This window comes from Cimex lectularius, unplaced genomic scaffold, assembly GCF_000648675.2.
Source record: "Cimex lectularius strain Harlan isolate CLEC.00 unplaced genomic scaffold, Clec_2.1 scaffold361, whole genome shotgun sequence".
Classification (NCBI taxonomy): Eukaryota; Metazoa; Arthropoda; class Insecta; order Hemiptera; family Cimicidae; genus Cimex; species Cimex lectularius.
The window spans coordinates 204,989-229,912 of record NW_019392946.1 but is presented as its reverse complement, the minus strand read 5'-3'; the positions used below and the strand labels follow the sequence as shown (position 1 = coordinate 229,912).

Below are 24,924 nucleotides of genomic sequence, written 5' to 3'. Positions count from 1 at the left end.
CCTGAAGATGATCTCAATAAAGATCGAAACGTTGGCACGATAAAGAAAATGTTTTTCTGAAACCTACATCACACCAGACCGCATGTCACGATTTCTACATAAATAATTTTAATAATGTCGATCGAAGTCACGATAGGTCAAGTGGTAGAGCAGCGGCGTATTTAGCCGAAGGTCGTGGGTTCGAATCCAACTCGTGGCACTAACTATTTCATTTCAACCAATACCTTACATAAAGATTAATTAATTGGAAGAAGTTATTTGGTCAATCGAACCTCGAAATATAATGGATTTAATATTAATAATAGATAGTCGTTATGAAGTAGGGTGCATTTTCCGAAAGCCCAACGAAAGAATCGACTGTTTTCTTTCTAATTGGCTTAGTAGAAATACCCAAAACAAACATCCTCACTCGTTCACTAGCTTAACAATTTTATAATTAAATTATTTTATGTGTGTGTGTGCAAGCTGAGGTTATACTGGGAAGAAATGTAAGGAAAGCTATTTCGTAAAGAGCATCAATTGATATTCCAACCGGTTCAGAAGGATGATAATCATATTTCAAATTTGTGTGCGCAGGTCCGGCAGATTCGTCCGTAAGTGGTTCCCTCCTTTTACACTCCGTATATTCATTACCTCAGGTCACGCTACGTCTTTATTCAGGCCGATGGTTCTTCTGTAATTCCCTGCCCAATTTGTTCTCATTGAGTGAGGGAATGTTTGCCGGGGATTCCTGGATAACCCTGGGATAAAGGATGAATAAATTAGCGAGGTGCATTTCTCCAAAACGCCCACGCGCCGTTCCTCTCCCAGATACGAATCAGTCGGGCGAAAAATTCTGGAATAAAACTGTACACGAGCCATCGCTTTATGAGAAGACGAGGTAGTTTTTCCTCTTACGAAAGTAAATTTTTAAATCGTACTTTCCAGCACAGTCCCGCAGATGCATTCCGAACTCGAGCGACCCACGCAAATGACACATCCTTACAGTTTACAACGAGAGAAGAGGAAAAGAGGAGATTGATAGATAGTGAGCCATCAAACATCTCTCGGTCCATATTCAACTAAAAGATTCTTTAAACAAAAAATATTAAGTTGTTAACATTTTGTTCTTAACAATGCTCAAAAATACAACATGTCAAATTAGACTGCATTTTAATACAGCTTAATCGTAATAAAGTAGTAAAACTGACCCTATTACTATTTAAGAAATAGAAATATTTTCTCCCTGAAACCGCGTAACTCTAATACTAGTTTCTTACACAACCTGTGCATTCAAAATTTCTTATTCCCATTTCCTTTGACATAGTTGGATAATTTTATTATACTACATATAATTTTCGAAGGGCATAAACTCACATCTTATCACAACCACTCCCGTGGTTAGTACAAATATTTTAAATAAGGGTTTTCAAATTTACGATAATTTTAATAGAAAGATATGTAACAAAGTCCAATTTTTTATATGATATAACTTTTTGCCATTAAATTTTGATTCTGTTTTTGATCGTTTTAGGAATAACTATTGTCGCCAACTTCGGTGATGAGTTTTTATTTTACTATAACTTACTCACTTTATAGTGTCTGACCCGAGTGTCCACTTATAGCTTTTATCCACAAATTAAACCTTTTTCGTATAAAAATAACCTTTTTAATTGCAAATTATTACTATTTTCTTGCAAATTAACCCTTTGTAATTACAAATTTGCTCTTTTTAATTTCAGTTAATCCTTTTTTGCATCAAATTAACTCGTTTTAATTTCAAATTAGCTCTTTCATTAAAGGATCAAAAAACCTAAGAGATGCTATGATATATTAGCATGTATGGACTACTTGTACATACACTGTATATTTGCGGTGGGGGTTTTCACTGTAAAATAAATACGCTTTTAAAGCCACCATTTTTCACATCTCTATAATTAAAAGCAGAATTCATCATTTTAGATTTTATTGTAAGTAACTTTCAATTTTAATATGTTCTTTTAATAGCAATTATATTATATTTAACATTTTCCAGGCAAGTTAATTTTCAATTTCAAAATAAGAAATTAACCCCTTTGCCTCAAATTAACCAATTTTAACTTCAAATTAACCTTTTTTTAATTTGAAATTAACCTTTTTAATTTCAAATTAACTTTTTTAATTACAAATTATCCCTTTTTAACTTTAAATAAATCTTTACAACTTCAAATTAAAACTTTTTAACTTCATATAAACCATGTTTGATTTTAAATTAACCCTTTTTTAACTTCAAAATACCCCCTTTTTAATTTCAAATTAATTCTTTCTTTAAAGCATTAAACAAGTGGATATTTGAGAATTTTTAAATATTCATCGATTTGGCTCTTAACTACCATATGAAAATTAATTAACATTAAAAGTTGTTTATAATGAAACATAAAATAAAGGATAAATCTTTTAATTTTATAGCTATGAGAAATTGTTGCTTTTAAGAGACTAATTATTTTAAATGTAAAAAAATATCAAATTAAAAGAATAATCGTTTGTTTTTATAATTAATTATTATATTAATTATAATTAGCAAAATGTTGGAATGCGAATTATGAGTTCAAAATAAGACATAAAACCAAGCTAAACTATGCAAATATTTTCAACATTAATCTTTTCGTCCTTCTATTGGACATTCTCTTTTTACTAACGATTTTACTACTTAGTTTACTAACGATTCAACGATGTTTTCAAGCACAAAGCAGTCTAAGCTGGTTTAATTCAAGTCCCTTCCTAAGTGAGATTGACCCTTTACGCCGATGACTTGCTAGTTATTCCACCTCAATAAGGCTACAAACAATAATAGGTAAATAAATATTCTAAGGGTATAGTCGAATTCTAAAATAAGCTTAAAATAAAACAAATAAAACGATAAAAATGTTTGCTGAACAAGTAGGTCAACATTGCTCGGACCCTATCGAGTACCGTCTGGCTTAACAAGAAAGTCACATTAAGCATCAGATACTTAGGCGTGAGGAAAGTCAGAATTCTTCCACTTTCAACGCATCTGGTGTAATTATTTAAAGCCTAAGTCAATCAGATTGTTCCAGTTTTTCATTCTGTGTCTCTCTCACTCTCNTTTCTATATATATCTTTCTATCTCTATCTCTATCTATCTATCTCCCTCTATCTCTATCTCTTTCTTTCTTTTCTTTCTCTCTCTCTTTCTTTCTCTTTCTTTCTCTCTCTATCTCTATCTCTCTCTATCTATCTATTTATCTATGTATCTTTCTCTATCTTTCTTTTTCTCTCTCTCATTCTCTTATTCTCTCTATCTCTCTGTCTATCTATCCATCTATTTCTCTCTCTCTCTCTCTATATCTATCTATCTATCTATCTCTATTTATCTTTCTCTATCTTTCTCTATCTTTCTTTATCTTTCTTTTTCTTTCTTTATCTTTCTTTCTCTCTCTTTCTCTCTATCTATCCATCCATCTATCTTCCTATCTATCTATCTCCGTCTTTCTTTCTTCTCTTCGCTGGTTCACTATCTATCTATCTCCTCTTTTCCTCTTTTCAATGCGTATCTTTGTACCTGTGTACGTGCTGGCTGAATGACTTGTAACGTTCATTGTCTCCGAAACTTCACGATATCAAACTTAACCCATTTTAATTGCGCTTATTTGCATTTTACGGACGACTAGTTGAATTTATAGTAATTTCTATATGCCGCGCGCAATAGTGATTCTTTTTTAGCCTTTGATTTTTCAAACAAATAAGTGTTTAGTTTTCAATGTAATCGTCGGCTGCCAGGCCGGGTCAATTTGGTATAATTTCAACCGCAAAGGAATGCGGAGTTCAAAAATTTCGCCCGTTCGATCGTGACCTTCCGAATAAAGTAAATGGGGGTATGTTTTGATTCTAATAGCGTAACCAAAATTCAACGCCGGCTGGGGGCGTAACCAGAAGTGGGCAATGATTAGCGAGGACACGAGACCAGTCGAAACAGGGCCAATTACGCCGAGGGAGACACGAGGGACTGCAGTCAATGAAAATTCTACAACGACAGAATTAGGTTTCCAGGGGTCAAATTCGACTTTGTATTTTTCACCATCGCCTAAGCCCACATCAAATCCATCCCATCCCGTTAACATTTTATCGGCGCTTCGGCCGATTATGCCTTCACATAGCTCGGAGTCTGATGAAGGAGGTGAGGGTAAAAAATGTCCCAGAGGGACTTAGAACGATGCCGAAGGGACGGGCCAGGTACATAGGTAAAGCATAAAAACTTCAGATCGGACTTGGCTCAAGGCCGTACAACGACAAACGACAATTATTATCCTCGGGCAGAGAGGTTAAATGACTAATATCCTCTACGAGTAAATAAATATTTCACCATCAGAGCTCTTGGCTTTGTCAGGCCACTTTACTCGAATACAAATAAATAATCAATCCTTCCAATACTCGACTTTTTTTGGGCTGTCGCCACGAATAGGACCACAATGTTGCGTTTCTTAGCTTATTAAATTTCTCAGAATTTTTCTGGCAAACTCTGCTGAGGTATTCAATAATCACTGTACTGTTTTGTAATGGCAATATTTCTGAGTTGCAAAATTATGAAATGGATCGATCATGCCTGAAGCACAGATTTTCTTTGCCCATCATCATAATGATATATAAACCTTAACTTCTTAACCCTTACTTGGCCTAAGAGTAATATAAAATTTATCAAATTTGCAAAATGTTAGCTTATTTCAATCGGTTAGAGCGAGTGCAGTGTATTTCCTTCAATGTTTCATCCCGTGTATTGGCATCACTGAATTTTTTGGCGCCAATCTCGTCTTCTATCCTCAACATGGCTCTTCACTCCACCGCCCCACCTAGTATCGATTGTTTAATATGCCAAACATTAAATTTTTCATACCCAGTTTATAATTTAACCCTTTCCTGCCCAAAATTTCTTCAGACAAATGCCCATATTAGCAATTTTGTTTAAGGTTAGCCGAAAATCCCGTTAGTTTAGGGCGGACGCACTGTTGTTCCTGCTAAGTTCTGTATTGGCAACATTGATTTTTTGGCACCAATTTAAACTCACGGGATTGGATGTTTAGCTGTAAGACGACGATAGGATATAAAAGGTTAAACGTCCATCCCTTTGATTTATAATAATTCTTAATTAAAAAAGAAAAACTGTATTTTTCTGGATTATTTTTTCAAAAGGAATTCACTTCTAAGTTATGTAGCATATTGAAAAAAACAAACATTTCCATTAAATTATCAAAATCGTTTTTCTTCAGTCCTCAGGAAAGGTAAACATCTCGGTACATAAAAACCACAATCTAATAGCCGAGAACAAATTTGTTGACTAATTCGCGAGGTTGAAGAGTTTATTCTATTACATCACGTATATTCAACTCTGTCTTCTCCTGACTGAGGTTTACAGTTAAAAACGATTATCTTTGACGAGAGATCAAAATTGATGTTGTTTCATCCAAAACTATTTTAAACATGCTTCTCACCACAGTTCGCTTACCACGTTTTATGCTTGAAAAAACCATCCCTGCTTAATCTTGTGCTTTATAAATGTTCAATATTTACTATTAGTTATTGCCGTTAAACATGAAAAATAGCAACGTTTTTACGTAGGATTAAAACTAATAATCTTAAAGAGAGAAAACAATAAAAAAAAATATTTACTCGAGCATGTTACAGGTCAGAGCAATAATGTGTGAAGGAATAATGAGAAAACAAATGGGTTACATAGCAGACAGGGGAAAAAAAGAACGCAACTTGATGATGCATGAAGAAAGTCGAAAAATATAAGCCAATTTCTGCGTAGGTCGAGGAATGATTTTTGCAAAGTAAATGTCCAAATTCGTTTAAACATTTTCATTCAATTTAGAACAATTTAATTTGGTCAATTATGCAAGAAATTGTTTAAAAAGTACAAACAATAATACATTTACAATTGTTTTCGCTCTCCCTCACTCTCATTCATTTCCTGTCTCTGACTGTCTGTCTCTCTCTGGCTCTCTCTCTCTCTCTCTCTCGCTCTCTCTCTCTCCCCACTTTCTCTCGCTTTTCTTTCTCNCTCTTCTTTTTTCAGTCTCTTTCACTCTTTTTCATTTTCTCTCTCTCTCTCTATCTCCTCTCTCGCTCACTCTCTCTCTCTCTCTCTCTCTCTCTCTCTCTCTCTCTCTCTCTATCTATCTATCTATCTATCTATCTATCTATCTATCTATCTATCTATCTATCTATCTATCTATCTATCTCTCTCTCTCTATCTATCTATCTATCTATCTATCTCTATCTTTCTCATTGTCTTTCTCGCTCTCTTTCTCCCTCCATGTATATATCCATATCCATCTTTCCATCTCGCTCTTTTCCTATGCTCTCATTGCGTATTTTTCGGTGTGTCAGGCCAGAATGACCTGTGGCGTTCAAACCTCACGTTCATCACCCCATAAACTTTTTCACAAAACCAATCTCTTTCTCATGTTTCAGATACTTTCACGCCTACCTATATCCAACAAGCGATACCCAAAGACTTCTTTTCCACACGTTTCGCGATTATTTAAAGATCCCAAAACTAAGATTGTAACAAAATTAATCTCTCCTGTTTGATCAAATTGTATTAATTGCAAAATTAATATAAATATGATAATTGTTTATGTATCGTGGCATTGATTGCGTAAAAACTTCGATGAGCATGATTTAACGCTACAAAAAAATTAATCAATTTAATGTACATAAAGATTAATAATATCTTGATTAAAAAGTAATCTAAAGACAGCAGTAGAAAATAGACTTCCCAAGTGGCGAAAGAACCGATGAAGGCCTTCCATTAAATGAGAAATTACTGACAAAACGACTTTTTCCATTATGGTGTCAACCCGAGTGAAAGAAATCGCTTTTTATTTTTGTGAAAGCTTTAACAAGAGAACGGCCTTTAATTTATATTACGACAGTCAGTGTATTTTAACACTATAAACAAGTCCTTACGTTTCCTGCAATGGTATCCCTGTAAATTACCACTTGGTTTGGCGGCAAGAAGTACAACATTTTCACTCGTTTATTCGCCTTTGTAGTTGAAAACCTTCAGAAGTGCGTTATGCAAATATCCTCTTGTTATTCCATACCCATGTTGGAATTATGTTGATGATCTGCTCGTGCCGTGTTAATGAGCCTGCGGCCGTGCGCTGTTGGCCGTTTTTACCATTGAGATGATTCGTTTTACCGTCGTGTTTACACTTTTATACAAATTGTCTCAGTGGGGGAAAACGCAAATAAAACTCCTGTGACTCGAGTGTAGAGGCGAATTAAATAGCGGAATGAATCGAATGTGAGATTGAGATTAAGACCAGGCAACTTCTTGTTTATGAAGGCTTGAACTTTGTCTACGCGATCCTATCTTAGAAATATGAAGAAGGGTCGAAGGGGGTGGAAAAAAACAGGTGTTTTGCCCCTGAGAGCTGGCTTTATTCCGTGAACCGACCCCTTTCCTCATTCGGTCTATTAAAATATAAGAGCGATAAATCGGAGAACGCCGGTTACGTATTCGTGATCACGGCTGACCTTGTCTTTTCAATTCAACACCCGACTCCGTAAGAGTTATGAAAACAGTCAATTTATCTTAGTCGGATCGATTAGACCCAATAATAATTTTATTCTGTTGAGCAAAAAAAAACCACCTTTCCGTTTAGCCTTTGTGCGCAGTAACGGTATTTGTGCTCCATTTCAATAGATTTACACCAGCCCGATTAAAAATTTACAATCCGACTTTAACACTTATGAAAATTATCATCGCGAGGCGTAACGGTCGCTTTCCCATTAACCTCGAAAAGGACAGAGGTAAATCAAACCTCTTTGAAAGCCCGGTATAAAACAAAAATCACGATAATAATTCGATATATTTCATTATTTCAAAATCACTGTTCCAATTAACGAGATAGTGATAATTGAAACGTAAAAATAATTTTAAACAAAGACCTACCTAACAAGAAATATACTCTTGAATATTGATTTAGCAACTACATACAGACATTGTAAAAAAAGAAAATCATCCATACACTTCCTGTATATTCGGAGTGAAATTTTCACGGTTGGGATTTCCTAGTCGAGTTTTGCCTACATTTAAGTTGTAAGACATTGTATATTCTTTACTTATTTAAGTCGAGAGGTAAGTTTTATTGCTGGTACTCTTGTTTGTAACTTGTAAATACATACATACATGTATATGGACAGCAATTTGTCCAAATAAAAACAAAACCAAGCTGTAAACTAGAGACGAGCATCGATGTTCGATGTTTTCGACATCGATGGTGGGCTGTCGATGTTTTATAAACTGTTTCAGTTTTTCCTAATTTTACACTTTTGTGAATGGAGAATGACCCATATTCTTCTGATATGAAAATGACTTATCAGAACCTGTCAGTTGTTCAATTTGTTGCCTTAGTGGCACATCTGTTCCCTCTGAACGATTATTTTCCAAATCTGGATAGATTATTTCGAAAACCAAAAAATCGCTTAGAGGATAAATTGGCTTTAAAGCTACGTGTTTCATTATACAATTTGGATACCTTAATTCTGATAAATTAAGGATATGGTTGATTTTAGTTACGTACATGTTAAATCTTTTTTTTTTTTTTTTTTTTTTTTTTTTTTAACGAGACAGGAATTGGGTGGATTATGGATGTTTTCCAAAGTATCGAGGAAAAACAGGGAGGTATTTTGCAATAAAATTCACAAGCACAAAATACTTTAACATTAGGCGTCTTGGGGGCGTCGGTGGCCGGAACGGTTTAAGAGTTGACACGGTGCTCTTCACTTCAAGGTGAAGGTCCCGGGTTCGAATCCACCGGCCCTGCATTCGAACACATGGGCTTTTTTTCAAAAACACCGGCACCCCGAGGGTTGATACCTCTGCTGTTGCGAACCCTCGAAAAAAATAGACGTCTTTTATTTAAAAGGGACCGAGAGATCTATATATAACCATAAATGAAACCAGAGGCAAAAGTCATTCCTAATAAATGTTATTAAAAAAAAAACATAATTTTTATTAATCAAGTTCCTAACAAACGTTCAGAAATGGCGAATTTTGAAAAATTAGCTCATGTTTCTCAAGTGGCACATGAAAATAATGTATGCATATGAAAATAATTTGTGGTTTAAGTACTCAAAACATCGATGTTTAGACTATAGAATCGATGGTCGTCTCACCATCGATAGTGAGGTTCCGATCTTTAATCGATGGTGACCATCGATTTTTTTTATCGACTTATACTCTAAACCATGTCGATCACAGAAGAAAAAAGTTAAACAAATTTAGAGTATGCAAAGGGCCGGATCAGTTTTGTATGATTTAGGCTAGTTTATCTGCCCTTTTATACTGTGCCATTGACTCAGTTGGTCCATCTGTAGCCAAGCTTCGTCAATTGAATTTTCTTACAAAACTGACGCATTTTTAAATACAAATCACCATGAATTTCGCCTTTTTTGGTAGATCGAAGGGATACCAAAAGGATCGAAGGGATTATTTTAGGATTTAGAATCGGTAGCCAAGGTTAGTCTAATATCAAGTTTTCTAACAAAACTGACCCAATTTAATATATCAAACGCCATGAATTTTGCCTACTTTGCGTAAAAATCAATGGACTTAACTTTCATTTATTTGTTTTATTTATTTTTGTAAATTCCAGTTGATTTTTATGCTGTTCGATTGGCTCATTTTACGCATGTATAGGCAAAGGCTGTAAAATATCCGGTTTTCTAACGAAATTGACGAATTTTAATATACAAAACGCCATTAATTTCGCCTATTTTTCGTAGATTCAAGGGGTTAACTATCGTTTATACGTTTTATTAATTTTGCTCAATTTAAGATGATTTTTATGATGTACAATTGGCTCAGTTAGGCCATAAGGAAGGATAGGTTTCGAACTCAAAAACCTTCATGTTTGACATCGGAAGTGATTAGAATGTAAAACATCGACGGCAAAAAACATCAGGAAAATATCGATGTATGGCTATGATTGATGTTTTGGTTTGGCTATCTTTTTTATTAGTTTATTTATTATTATAAAGCCAGTGTTTATTTTTTATTTTCCAAGGAAGATACAGAAAATATGTATAATAAATATGTACTTAAATAATAATAATAAACTTAAAGCCCAGCGAGAATTACGAACAAAAACACAAGTATTAACCGTCTAAAGAACAAGAAACAACTGACACATTAAAATGAAAAACAGTGAACAGAAAAAGTAAAAACCTCTCTTTTCCATACTCTCTAGATCCTAATTATTCGCGGGCTTCCTTCTATTAATTTTAATAATGGCATCGAATATCGATGAAGACCTGGATGCATTTATTATGTATTTTCAAGCAATATAAATTGGTAGTGATCATAAATTGTAATTGAATTTAATATACTAAAACTACAGATTTTTTGAATTTATAATGATATTGATTGATCGGGTCATCGACGGTCGGGCTAAAACATCGATGTTTCATACACTCGATACCCATCCCTAGCCATACATAGCCAAGGTTCGTCAAATGTCATGTTTTATAATAAACCTGACTCATAAAACACCACGGGTTTTAACTACTTTTGGTACAACCAAGGGCTTAATTTTCATTTATATGTTATATAAATATTTGGTAAATTCTAGTTCAATTTATGCTGTACCATTGGCTGTATCCAATTTTCGTCAAATATCACGCTTTCTGACTCATAAAACATGACGAATTGTGAATACTTTTGTTAGTTCCATGGGCTTAAATTTGATTTGTATGTTTTATTAATATTTGGTAAATTCCAGTTGATTTTTATAAATATGGTAACAAAGTAAAAGCATAAAAATTGCTCATTTTGAACACATGTAGCAAAGATTGTCCAATATAGTGCTTTCTAAAAAATTTGTCCATTTTAAAATATAAAACACCACGAATTTGTTGATTTTTTGTAGAAGCAAGGGCTAAACTTTAATTTAATTTTTTAAATTATTTTTAGTGGGGTGTCCGTGGCCACAACGTTTTAGGCGTCGACACGGACGCTGCTCATCACAGTAACGTAAAGGTCCCGGGTTCGAATCCAGCGGCCCTGCGTTAGAACCCGACGTACTTACAAATGGGATTTTTTTTCAAAAATTCCGGCACCCCGAGGATTCATATAACCCCATAGTTGAAATACCCTCGCAAAAAAATTTAAAAAAAAATATTTTTGTGAAATTAAAGATGATTTTTATGTCATACCGTTGGTTCGGTTGGATGATCTGTCAAATATCAATTTTCGTAATTGAAACGAACTTTTTTCGTGTATAAAACACCAATAATTTATCGATTTTTGGTAGATCTGGATTAACTTTCATTTAATTGTTCTATTTATTTTTGGTTAACTTCTTGAATTGTATCTTCTACGTGATTTGAAATGCTGTGTTATTGGCTCCTGAGGCCACATACAGCCAAGGTTTATCAAATATCGTATTTTCTAAAAAGAATTGGCTCATTTTAAAATGTATAAAATGCCATGAATTTTGGGTATTTTTTGGTAGATCCAAGGGTTTAACTTTCATTTAATTATTTTTGGTAAATTACAGTTGATTTTTATGCTATGCCATTGGATCGGTCGGATGATCGGTACCCAAGGTTGGAAAATTATCATATTTTCTAACAAAATGGACGCATTTCAAAATATAAAACACCATGAAATTCGCCTACTTTTGTTGATCCTTGGTTCCAAATTCCATGGGCCATATGTAGCCAAGTTTTGTCAAATATCTAGTTTTGTATAACGATTGACTCATTTTAATTTATAAAACGCCACGAATTTTGCGTATTTTCGGTAGATCCAACTTCCAGTTGATTTTTATGTGCCTTTGGCTTGGATGGGACATCTGTAGGCAAGGTGTACCAGATATCGTACGATTAGTTAAATGTATAAAGCTAACTGCGTATCCTAGCTGTTTTGATCTATCAGACAAGTTTCCACTTTTCGCCATCTTCAGTGGTGGGTCTCTTATATTTAGAAGCACTCTAAGAAAACAGACACTTTTAAAAATGAAAATATTCCATGGATATCAAAATTTTAAGTTCATCCATGGTATAACTTTGGTATATTTTTAGTACATTTATTTTTCGTTGATTGAAGTTTATTTTTTAAGCTGAACTATTGGCTCGATAAAAACACGCCTTCCCAATTTATCAAAAAACCCATTGAATTTACAAGTTCTAAGAAAATTTTAGACATGGTCCAACCTTTTGACGAGGTCGGGCGCTCGAGAATTCCCTTCAAACCAAAGCAGCTACCTCCGTATCACCTAATGATAACATCTTATCTGACCTATCGTTATATAAAAGTAAGATGTGATGATTTCTCAAAGACAAGATCCGGCGTCTCACAAGGCATCATTAAAACCTGTTGTTACCTCAGTTTTACATCTTTCCTCAAAGCCACCTCAGTGTCCAGGTGTATCTTGAACTCTTCGAAAAGTTGTGCAAAACGTTAAAAATGAAACTTGACGTTAAATAAACAGCTTTGCCCACGTCTATCCTTTAACAAGAACTTCTTTCATCTAAACAGTACTTGATACAGGTCCTTACCCAACACCCAAGAACCAAACAGATGACCTGGACAACTACGAAGACACCTAGGACCAAAATGATACAATTTTGTAAAGAACAAACTATACTACTGTACAAAACATTTCGACCAGTTTGGACATATTTATCGATCGGGTACTATCTAATGAACAACTATCCAAAAAATTCCGATCAAAAGTCCTCAGAACAATTGTCCAAACCCCTTACTTTGTTTATAACCTCAGTATCCACAGTGGCCTTAACACTCCCTTCGTGAAAAATTAATAAGTTTATTCAAGTTACAAGTTAATCTTTCAATCAGGACCTTTCCATTTCCTCCGATCCTAAGAACCTTCCAGGTCGCCTTAAACGACGATGAAAGATTATGCAGCAGCGTTGGTTGGCTTCTTACAATGTGATATTCAGTTATAGTGTTGGCCGAGTGTTTTGCCCACAAATTTTGTCCATTTCGGGTGGGAGGAACAAGATCTGTCCATAAAGTAAGTTTAACCTGGGTTTTTAAAAAATTATCTAACAAGGATTAGTTTCGAATTAGTACACTTGCGCTATAAATCGTCCCGAATTTAACACAGTTAACACGATTAGCCTAGCTTGCCTGAATCCAAAAATTACCTATGATGAACCATATTTTTTATTGGACACGCATGTTAAAACTTGCAAGGCGGGGTTGAACAAATAAGTCCTATCGGGTCCACGGAGAATATAAACTTTGTGAAATAGTGAACCGAACGCCGTCGACTTGCATTTTAATATCGCCATGCGAGGATTTAATCTCATAAGCAGCGCCTGTTGCAAAATGGTGGCTGACGCTTTCGGATACGTAATATGTTGCTCTGCAGATGGCATTTTACCAAATTTATTGCTGCGGAGGCGGCCAAATGTCTCTGCCTTTTTATGACCTTATTTGTTTTCTGGTTACGGAATTAATTTGAAATGGTACCCAGATATCGAATGGTGTGATCGTAAAACGGAAAATTGTTACCGACATCGGTATTAACGTGTACAGCGTGTTACGTCATAAAATGGACCTCGACAAGGCAAAGAGAAAGTAATCTAAATGTGAATTTTTATTGCTCGACGGTTGTTATTTATAACAACTGTACTAATCATGGCCGCAATTCGCAGGAATCTTTTATTAACTTGTTCTACAATATTTATTTGCCTCCAAATTAAAACAACATATTACAAAACTCATATATTGCAATACTTCTAAATACATTGAACACACGAAAATTTAGTTTAAAATATTCAAGAGATAAATAACTTCGTGATTAAAGATATACACATCATTCCAATATATACATCTTCTACCCTATTCGACAGCTTTTCAACATTTATAAATTTTATTTAAATACCCAGTATAATTCTCGACTTTAAAGTTATGAGAAGCCCATAAAAACAACATTATTCTTAATTAGCAGATTGTAAATTACTACTATTTTATATTACAGGCGTGTGCAATATTCGAGTTCAAAACTAAATACACTAAATTATGTATTAAAAAGGCATTTTCAATCACACAAACATTAAATTAATTTTTTTTATTTCATCAACACTTTAGCCTGTCTATTTTACCTAGTTTATGTTTTACTCAAACGCGTTTCGGCTTTATTGTCATCATCAGTGAGGGACTCTCGCTAGGAGCCCAACAAACACCACGAACGTCAAATTAATTTTTATTACACAAATTGTTAATAGCTCTTCTTATTCCAATTACCTCATTTTATTATAGCTTTTACCGTTAATTTAAACATTTTCCCATAAAACTAACCTTTTTTAATTTAAAATTAACCCTTGTTCGCGCCAAATGAACCTTTTTTAAGATCAAATTAACCCTTTTTAACTTCAAATTAACTTGTTTTTATTTTCAAATTAACCCTTGAAAGTTTAAATTAACCATTTTCCAAATTAAAACTTTTAATGGCCCTTTTAAATTTGTAATTTACCCTTTGTTATTTCAAAGTAACTATTTTTAACTTCAAATCATATCTTTTTAATTTTAAATAACCCTTTTTGCATCAAATTAACCATTTTTAACTTCAAAACATATCTTTTAAATTGTAAATAACCTTTTGTAAATAATCTTTTTGAATTTCAAATTAACACTTTTATAATTCAAATTATCTCTTTTTAGTTGACCCTTTTTAAGTAACTTTTTCTTTAAAACATCAACAACATAGATGATTGTGTGAAATTTAAGGACGTAAAATTGTCGATTTAAAAACATAAAACATTTATAGGTTAACTTTGACAAATATCAGGTTTTCTAACGAAATTGACGCATTTTAATATACAAAACTGAATTTTGCCTACTTTTGGTAGACCCATGGACTTAACTTTCGTTTAATTGTTTTATTTATTTTTGATATATTCAAGTTGGTTTTTATGTTGTGTTATTGGCTCATTTTGGCCATGTGATAAACTTGACTTATAAAACACCACGAATTTACTTATTTTTGGTACACAAAACGCCATGAATTTCGCCTTTTTTTTTTTAATCAAGAGCTTAACTATCGTTTATATGTTTTATTAATATTTGCTAAATTCAAGATGATTTTTATGCTCAGTTGGGCCATGTGTAGCGAAGGTTAGTCAAATGTTATGTTTTATAATAAACCTGACTCATAAAACACTTCGGATTTTGACTACTTTTGGTAGACCCAAGGGCTTCACTTTCATTTATATGTTTTATTAACATTTGGTAAATTCCAGTTGAATTTTATGCTGTAGTATTGGCTCGGATGGGCCTTATGTAGTATTAACAGCTCTTCTTATTCCGTGATATATACTTTTACCGTTAATTTAAACAGCTTTCCCGTCAAACTAACCTTTTTTAATTTAAATTGAACCCTTTTTCGCACCAAATTAACCTTTTTTTAACATCAAATTAAACCTTTTTAACTAGTTTACCCTTTTTAATTAACTTTTTCTTTAAAATATCAAAAACCTAGATGTTGGTACGAAATGAAAGCACGTAAAATTGTCGATTTAAAAAAATAAAAAAGTAAATAAAACAACTCGGCTCTTAGAAAACCATATGACAATTAATTACAATTAAAATTAAAATTTATGAAAAATTAAGTTAAAAAACAATTAATTCTTTTAATTTTAACTTTTTTTAAATATAAAATTACTAGGCTTTTAAAAATCAAATTTCTCACATTAATCAAAATAAAAGAAGAATCGTTTATATTTATATAATTTTTAATTTTACTTAATTTTCACAGATTTTTCTAGGAACCAATTATTTTGTAATAAATAAATTTCGTAAATTTGTAGGAATTTAACTTTATATGCTTGTATTTCATACCATAATATAATTTTTAATGCTTTAAAAGAAGGAGTAATTTGAAGTTAAAAAGTGTTAATTTAAACTTAAAAAGAGTTCATTTGAAATTAAAAATGGCTAATGTGAATGTTAAATAAGTTTAAGTTGAAATTAAAACGTTTTAATTTAGTGCAGAAAAGAGTTAATTTGAAAGTAAAAAGGGTTAATTTGATCGGAAAATCTATACGTACTACTGGAGACTTTTGAAGATCTCGATGTCGACGAATAACAAAAAAAATCTATTTTTTAAAGGATGAAAGGTTCAGACATTACTTATACGAGTATACAGTAAAGCAAAAACTCATCTCTGAAGATGGCGAGAATAGGCAAACCTAAAATGATCGAAAACGAGCGAGCTATTTTATAAAATAGTTCAAAAAATGCGACATTATTCTGTTTTTTGATATTTAAAAAAAAAGGTTAATCTGAAATTAAAAATGGTTAATTTGAAATTAAAAAGGATTAATTTCGAATTAAAAAGGGTTAATTTCAAATTAAAAAGGGTTAATTGGAAATTAAAAGGGGTTAATTTGAAATTGAAATGGGTTAATTTCAAATTAAAAAGGGTTAATTTGACCCGAAAAAATAAAAACTAACTTGTGACTTTTGAAGGACGGATCTCGATGAATAAAAAAATATTATTTTTGAAAGGATGAAAGGTTCAGATACTATACTTATATGAGTTACAAAGCAAAAACTCATCACTGAAGATGGCGAGAATAGGCAAAAATAGAAAGCGAGAAAGCTATTTTATAAAATAGTTCAAAAAATGAACAAATCCTACCATCTCCTAGATGTTTTATAGAAAGGGTTAATTTGAAATTAAAAAGTGTTAATTTGACGGAAAAAATAAATACTAACCGGAGGCTTTTGAGAGATGAAGTTGGATGAATAACAAGACAATCTATTTTTGAAAGGATGGACGGTTCAGACACTATAAAGTAGTATAAGTTAAAGTAAAACAAACCCTCATCATTGAAGATGGCGAGAATTGGCAGAGCAAAAATGATCGGACACTAGCGAGTTATATTACAAAGTAGCATAAAAAATGGAAAAAATGTTGTGTTGAATTGTTTTTAAGTACAATTCTACATATAGAACAAAGTTTAGACGTTATGTCTAGGTTGATGTACATGGTTCATTTTATAATCAGACCAAACGACGCTGACGAATCAGTGGCAGGCGCGTCTGACACGCCCGCAATTGGGAGAATGTGTTTCCCATAATCTCCAAGGTCCTCGTTCTCGAGCCAATCAAGATAAATAAAATGTAACAACAAACTCAAATTTATACACACGCGCACTCAAGAAAACGTTGTGGTCTTCGGTTTGACCGGTGACCTCTTCTAATTGAGAGCCCGATTTAATGAAAGGAAAAAGATGACTCAGGTACCTTTGTTCCTTCTCCCCCGACCATCGAGGCCCTTATAGGCAGTGATTAGGACGATAGCTCCTTTGTTGGGCTAAGCATGCAACCCCAATTTTTTTTCTCTCAATTTTTTGTCTACGAACCCCCTTATACCTGTCGGTAACTCCACGTTACACCTTTTCACTCTCACTATCTCTCCCTCCTCCGTCGACTATTATTGTTCATATTTCTTCTAACGTCTCTCATTTCGCCCGGAAATACCTGTTAAACTATGACCGCGACTGGCAAGAACGAAAGTCTATAATCAAAAGTGTGAGCGTTATTAAGGGATTTTTGAGAAACCACTTTTCGGGGAAAAGACACCTTGGAAGATTTAATCGCGAAGCAAACACGTTCGCAATGATAGCACATGTACATAAGCCATTAGACGAACGAACCCCAGCATAAAATAAAACTCCTCAAATAAAAAAGTCTCCGTAATCTGTTATGTCGAAACAGACAGATCAAAAAAAGTTATAAATTAAACTTTGTTTACTTGGTCGTACTCTACAACACCAATATGTACCTGAATTTTGTCTTTAGAGAAAAGAAGTTACTTTCCATGGGAAGGATACTTATCAGGACGTAAATAGGCTTAAAAAATGTTCAATAATTCAAAAAATGCTTAGGGAACTTGCGTGATTTTAAAAAACTTACGCGCAATGATTTCAAAATGTTTCTAGACTATGACAAATTTCATCGCTCCCTGAGCATTTTTCATGCGGCCTGGTTTATTGCCTGGAGCTTCGAGGTGAATTATGTTTCGTCCTTAAATTTTTCAAACGATCATATCTAATTTGTACCGGCTCACAACGTACACAGACCAGGATGTGATTTATATACAGTAATGAACCGGCCATAAGACAAGAAGCTTTTATAACTTGTTTCTAATCGGAACAACGCCGGATTTATTGTCAAGGGCTATGAAACGTTTCTTCACCGTAACCTTTGAAGTTTTTATTTAATAACACCGGGAAATCGAGGAAATTATCGTGACACTGACCTTAGTCCGAGAAGAGGCGACATATCTTCGACAAGTTCTGACAAGACTAGCACTGTTGCCCCGGGAGCTCCGTGGTACGTCGGAGTGGTACCATCTTCGATTTCAGTCGTAAAGGTCTGGTTGCCTTCCATGATTATTTCGTCCGAATCTTGTTGTACGTAGATTATCTTTTGCGGGTGTTCCGGCTGGTGCTGTTCGTATTCTTTTTGAAATTCGATGACGCTCACAGGCGTCATTGTGGCCAGCATCACTGGAGAACTAGGAGAAGCCATTTGATCACGCGGCGGTGGACTGGCTGATCCTTCTTTCACCCTCTCAGGCGAATTTCTCTTCATTGGTTCGACTTGGTCACTCCGTTCCATCATGCTCCAAAACTTATGTCACATTTCTTCAGTCAGCTACCTGCCAACAAAAAGTTTTTAATAATAAAAAATTAGTAAACTAGTGTTTAGTTGAAGGTTCAAGTAATCGGCTAACACCGTTCCTTCTTAATAGCTAGTTTTATGTTTGCCTGGTATGTCCTATTCCAAACATATGCGATAAAATCGAGCTGAGATTCTTCGTAGGGCATTTGCATACCTATGGCCTTTAATCCCTTTCACGACATCCCTAGAAACGTTAAGTCTGTCGGCTATTTTCGTTTTATTATGTTTTTAACATAAATGATAACATAGCTTGGGATTTTAATCCTTTTAGGCGAAGAGGATTTTTCAACTGGTCATAGATCGTTCCCAGTGTCCTAGACGGTCAATTAGCTATTTAATTTCCAACTAATGCCACATGGCCTAGAACCCCGAGAAACGCTATATTTTAAACTTTAATATTTATTTCTTTTAAAAGGGATAACAGATATCTTTACATAGATTTTCAAAGATTCTCTGTCTAGTTTATTCACCCTTTACTCTGTATAATTAGCTTGGCTGTGCCATCTATAGCTAAGGTTCGTGAAATGTCATATTTTCTAGAAAAACTAACAAATGTTAAAATATAAAACACAATGAATTTTGCCGGTATTTGATAGATCAATGAACTTAATTTTCATTTAATTGTTTTATTTATTTTTGGTTGATTCCAGGTGATTTGGATGTTGTGCATTTGACTCAGTTATATATCTGTAGCCAAGGTTTGTAAATATCGTCTTTTAAAAAAATTAACTCATTTTAAAATATAAAGCACCATGAATTTTGCCTACTGTTGGTAGATCCATGGACTTTACTTTTATTAAATTACTTTATTTATTTTTGATATATTCCAGTTGATTTGTATGTGTTATTGGCTCATTTGGGCTATGTGATAAACTTGACTTATAAAACACCACGAATTTGCTTATTTTCTGTATCCAAAACGCCATGAATTTCGCCTTTTTTGGAAAATTCAAGGGCTTAACTATCATTTATACGTTTTATTAATATTTGGAAAATTTAAGTTGATTTTTATGCTGTACAATTGGCGATGTGTAGCCAAAGTTCGTCATATGTCATGTTTTCTAATAAACCTGACTCATAAAACATCATGGATTTTGACTAACTTTGGTAGATCCAAGGGCTTCACGTTCATTTATATATTTTATAAATATTTGGTAAATTACAGTTCAATTTATGCTGTACTATTGGCTCGGATGAGCCTTACTTATCCAAGTTTCGTCAAATAATATGTTTTCTAATATACTTGATTCATAAACACCACGAATTGTGAATACTTTTAGTAGTTACATTGGCTTAATTTTCATTTATATAGTTTATTAATATTTGGTAAATTCCAGTTGATTTTTATAAATATAATGAAATTAAAAGCATAAAAATAGCTATGCTCGTTTTGGACACATATTTGTAAATTCCAGTTGAATTGTCAACCATACCCACATGCAGACAACACAAGGCCCTGAAGATGATCTCAATAAAGATCGAAACGTTGGCACGATAAAGAAAATGTTTTTCTGAAACCGCATCTCACGATTTCTAAATGCATACCCACATAGTTATTCGCCAAGTTTAGCGCCAAGTCCAACATTAGACGTCCTCGTCTCTTCAAGAGATGTACGTACCATAGTTAAAAATAGGTCACCAAAAAAAACGACCAGGCGATGACAACTTCAGTAACTTGATATACAAGCTCTCTAAGAAAATTCGTTCTTAGACATGGCCCAAGCGGGGGTCCGACACCCAAAAATTTTCTTCAAATTAAAGCACCTACGTCCTTATCACTTTATCTTAAAATCTTACCTAACAGGTGATTACTTAAGATGTGCAAAGTAAGATGTGCCAACGATTTATGCTGAGTCTCTAAACAAGACCGGTCCGGCGTGTCACAACGTATCATTCTTGGCCCAATCCTATTTACTATTTATACGCGGGGATCCGCCCCATACAATCTACGGGGACGCTACCCAAAATCTCGTAACTCAAACCCTACCTAAACCATCTCCGATATCCGGGGGCTCTTTGAAAATTGGTGCAAACTGTGAAAAATGAAACTGAACGTTAAATAAACAACTCTGCCCAAGTCTATACGTTTACAACAAGAAACTGACATCTATATATATTAAATGCTTAAAATTATACGGGCAATTTGACGGTAGACTGACGTGAAATCCTCATACAAAACTCAAGGCGACAAGAAGAAAATTGAACAATTACGAAGACAACTAGGTCCAAAATGAGACATGACTGTAAAGGACATACCGCTCAGGATTAGTAAAAGTTTATGTGCCTGTTGCGTTTTCAAACCAAAATGAATCTGCAGGTGTAAAGTAAGCCAAATAATCCAAATAAAACAGACGGACATCCATTGCGAGCGTGTAACTCACGTGCGATCGTTGCAAAACAACCAAACATGTACAGAGCTTTAGAAATGAAGAATAACCACGCATAATCCTATTAGCATACGTTGGAGAAAAAAAAATGAAAATATACAATCTCCCTCACACCAGCGGAAATATTAAAAGGGTAAAAAAAACCGTGCACGACTAAAAAAGCACCAGAGGATGATTACGCAAGTTGAAAAGATTAAAGCTCAATTGATTTCGTAATTTCCACCATTCGGGAGTTCAAAAAGCTGTAGGATTAGATTTAAAACCTTCAAGAGAAACTGATTCGATTGTGAACACGTTTCTAAAGAAGATAAAATCTACACTAAAAAATGGGCCTGTATTATTATTATTTTAATTGATTTTATACTGTTGAAAGTTTTATTTATTTATTTTTTTTTTAATAGATGGTAATTAAGGTGTATAAAAGTCGGCTGATTATTATCCAATGGGCCGTTCAATATTAGGTGTCGAAGAGGCCAAGGATTCAATAGGCCGAAGTGAATAACAATGAATGACAAAGCAAGAATTGAAAATTAATGCGAAGCGTGTGTCCATAAGGCCGTTAAATTTCCTTTTAATTGTAATCGTCGGATGTGACATATTTTTTAAAAAGGGCCGTTCATTATGCATGCAGCGTCGGCCTGGCGAGATTGCTCGGAAGAAGCCCGGGGAAAAAGTGCCGACCCTCGTCGACGATCCACACGCGATGGTTAATGAATGATGGTTTAACCACCTGTCGTCTAGACAATATCGATTCAGATTTCCGAACGGCTGTCTGTTATTTCTTGGCAAAGGATATAAGATAAGACTGATAATTTAAAAAAAATAAACCGACGAAAAAGTATATATTGAAAACGCGGTCACGTTGCGGTTCGTTGCACTCACAAAACACATTCACCACTCACCAATGACAGTATAATTATCATAATTTCCCAATTAAATACTAATTACAGTGTCATAATTGCTAAACCAATTCGCATCTATTGACAATGTTTTTGAAATAAAATTAGTTTAAGTACAAACATTTAATCGTCTTTTCTGACTGTATTTTTTCTCCTCAGGGTGCCGGTGTTTTTGAAGAAAAAAATCCTATTTGTAATGCAGGGCCGCTGGATTCGAACCCGGGACCTTTACCTTACGCTTAAGCGCCATGTCAAAGCCTAAAAACGGCCACCGACGCCCCCTCTGACTGTATTTTATAGAAAAGACGAATTCCGTTTTATTTACGTGTGACACACTAAAAACCAAAATTGCGCCATGTACGCACTCAAAATGGACAAAATTCAATGGGGTGTTTTATTTTAAAATTCCATTTTGATAAAGAATTCATCAATGCACCGGGTTATCTGATATTTTATAGGTACAGCTTTTTTCCATCAAATTAACCCTTTTTAACTTTCAATTGACCTTTTTTTAATTTCAAATTAACCCTACTTAATTTTAAATTAACACTTTTTAACACCAAATTGATTTCTTTTTAATTTCATATCAACCCTTTTTAATTCAACATTAACACTTTTTAATTTCAAATTATTTCAGTTTAATTTAGAATTAACCTTTCTTTAAACTTATGGATGAAATGTAAGCAAGTAAAGTAAAATTCCTGATTTAAAAAAGAAATATAAAATAATTCAGTTTTCAAAAGACCATACGAAAATTAATTTCAATTAAAAGGAACCATTTTTAATTCCAAACTAAACCTTTCTTTAAAGAAATAGAAAAAAATATGAAATAGTAAAATAAAGAAGTAAAAGAGCTTAAAACGAAGTATATTTGCGTTTTTTGTTTAAATTATATAATAATTGAGCACTTAAAACCTATGAAAATTAATCACAATTAAAATTTAAAAATATATTCAATTAAATATAAACGTATTCTTCTTTTTTGTTAAAAATGGTATATAAAGTAATTACTTATTATTTTTTAAACAATTCGAACTAAAAGATGTCATTTGATTTTGTAGTTAATTTAATATAATTTTAAATTTTAATTGTGATAAATATGGTCTTCTAAGAGGTAAATTATTTTATATTTAATTATTTTGTTCGAATCGAGAATTTGTCTTTACTTATTTACTTTTCATACCATGTTGGTTTTTGTTATGTTTTAAAGAAGGGGTTAATTTTAAATTAAAATGAGATAATTAATGTTAAAAAGTGTTAATTGAAACAAAAAAGGGTTACTTAATTCGAAAATGGTTAAGTTCAAATTAAAAAGGGTTAAATTCTGATTTAAAAGGGTCAACGTGGCGGAAAAATTATTAGCACATTTATTTATTTATTTTTGAATTATACCAGCATTTGACATTACATGCTTATATCTCCTAAGTTTTTCCAATTAGTTTAAAATAGGGTTAATTTGAAATGTTAAAAAAAGTTAATTTGAAGCTAAAAATTATAATTTGATGGAAAAAAGTGTGTAAGTTCCTTAGTACCTGTTTGGATGTCGGGGGTTGTTTGATATATTTTAAAATAAGGGATGACGTGCCTGTCTCTATTGGGTCAATAGCACAGCTTAAAAAATGAAGTGGAATCATCTAAAAATGAATATTACAAATGTACTGCCATGGATGAACCGAAAATGTGTGATATCCATGAAGACATTTGTGTTAAAAAGTGTCACTTTTCTTAGAATACTTCTAAGTGTAACAGAAGCTGGCGAGAAGTCGAAGCCAGTCTGACAGATTAAAACAGCTAGGATAAGCTGTTAGTGATTTTACATTCAAGTGATCACGTAACATCTGGTGAACCCTGCCAGTAGATGAATCAAACCGAGCTAAAGGCATAGCTTAAAAATCAACTAAAATTGTCCAAAAATAAATAAAGCAATTCTTTATTTTACTATCTCATATTTTTAAGTCCATGAATCTACCAAAAATAGACAAAATTCATAACGTTTTATATATGAAAAGGCGTCAATTTTGTTTGAAAACCTATGTGAGGAATCGTGCCTCAGATGGCCCAACTGAACCAATGGCACAGCATAAAAATCGCGTAGCATTATCGAAAATAAATGAAAGTTAAGTTCCGGGATCTGCCAAAAATAGGCAAAATTCGTGGTATATTCCATTTTGATATGATTATATACTTAACCTTCAAACGGTTATTGCAAACAGAAGGCACTTAATCATGAAGCATACAGGTTATCTCATTCAACTCATAAGAATTATAAAGAACATTTGCGAAGGGAATAATTCCGAAATTAATGGAGGTGTTCGGCAAGGATGTTGTTTATCACCTGTTATTTTTAACCTCTACAGTCCGTCGACAGCGTGAACTAACAACTTTCAATACGCTTCCGCTTGCCATCAGGTTTACTCTCAGCCATGTAATATGACTTGAAAATCCTAATCAAAGGAGAAAAGGAAAGATGTGTCGCTGAGATAGAGGAAGGTCATATCAACCAAGACTGCCTAATCCCTGAAGTCAAGAAGGTTAAGCTTACGTTATGTCATGGATGTGCCTAGAAGGTGCGTTATCTTTAAATGGTCCTTGGATCTTCTTCATTGTTAAATCTCCCAGCATGACGTTTGCACAATCCTTCGTCCGATACGAGGAGTAAACATAAAAAGTCGAAAGGATCAAATCCGTACTACGATAAAACCAAAAACAAATTTAGAAGAAAAACCCTTTTCAGGTCTTCATGCAATAAAACAGAAAACAATTACATATTTTTTAAGACGGTGAAATTTTTCTATTGAGTATTTTTTAATAAATTGATACAGGTGCTTTTCGTTCCTTTTTCGAGCCATATTAGGCAACCGATGAAAGAACAAAGTAATATAAGTTTGGTTGGCATATGAAAACGTTCATACGTAGTAAAAAATGA

General features: G+C 33.5%; 1 protein-coding gene across 2 annotated transcripts in view; it reads right to left on the bottom strand.

Moving 5' to 3' along the window:
• Window positions 1-24,924, bottom strand: part of LOC112127895 — a 96,689-nt gene that overhangs the window by 51,133 nt on the left and 20,632 nt on the right. For both annotated transcript variants that reach the window (XM_024229441.1, XM_024229442.1), the window contains exon 2: window positions 18,288-18,689. In XM_024229441.1, the coding sequence (XP_024085209.1) occupies window positions 18,288-18,652 (365 nt within the window). In that variant the 5' untranslated portion in view covers window positions 18,653-18,689. The remainder of the gene's footprint in view (window positions 1-18,287; window positions 18,690-24,924) is intronic.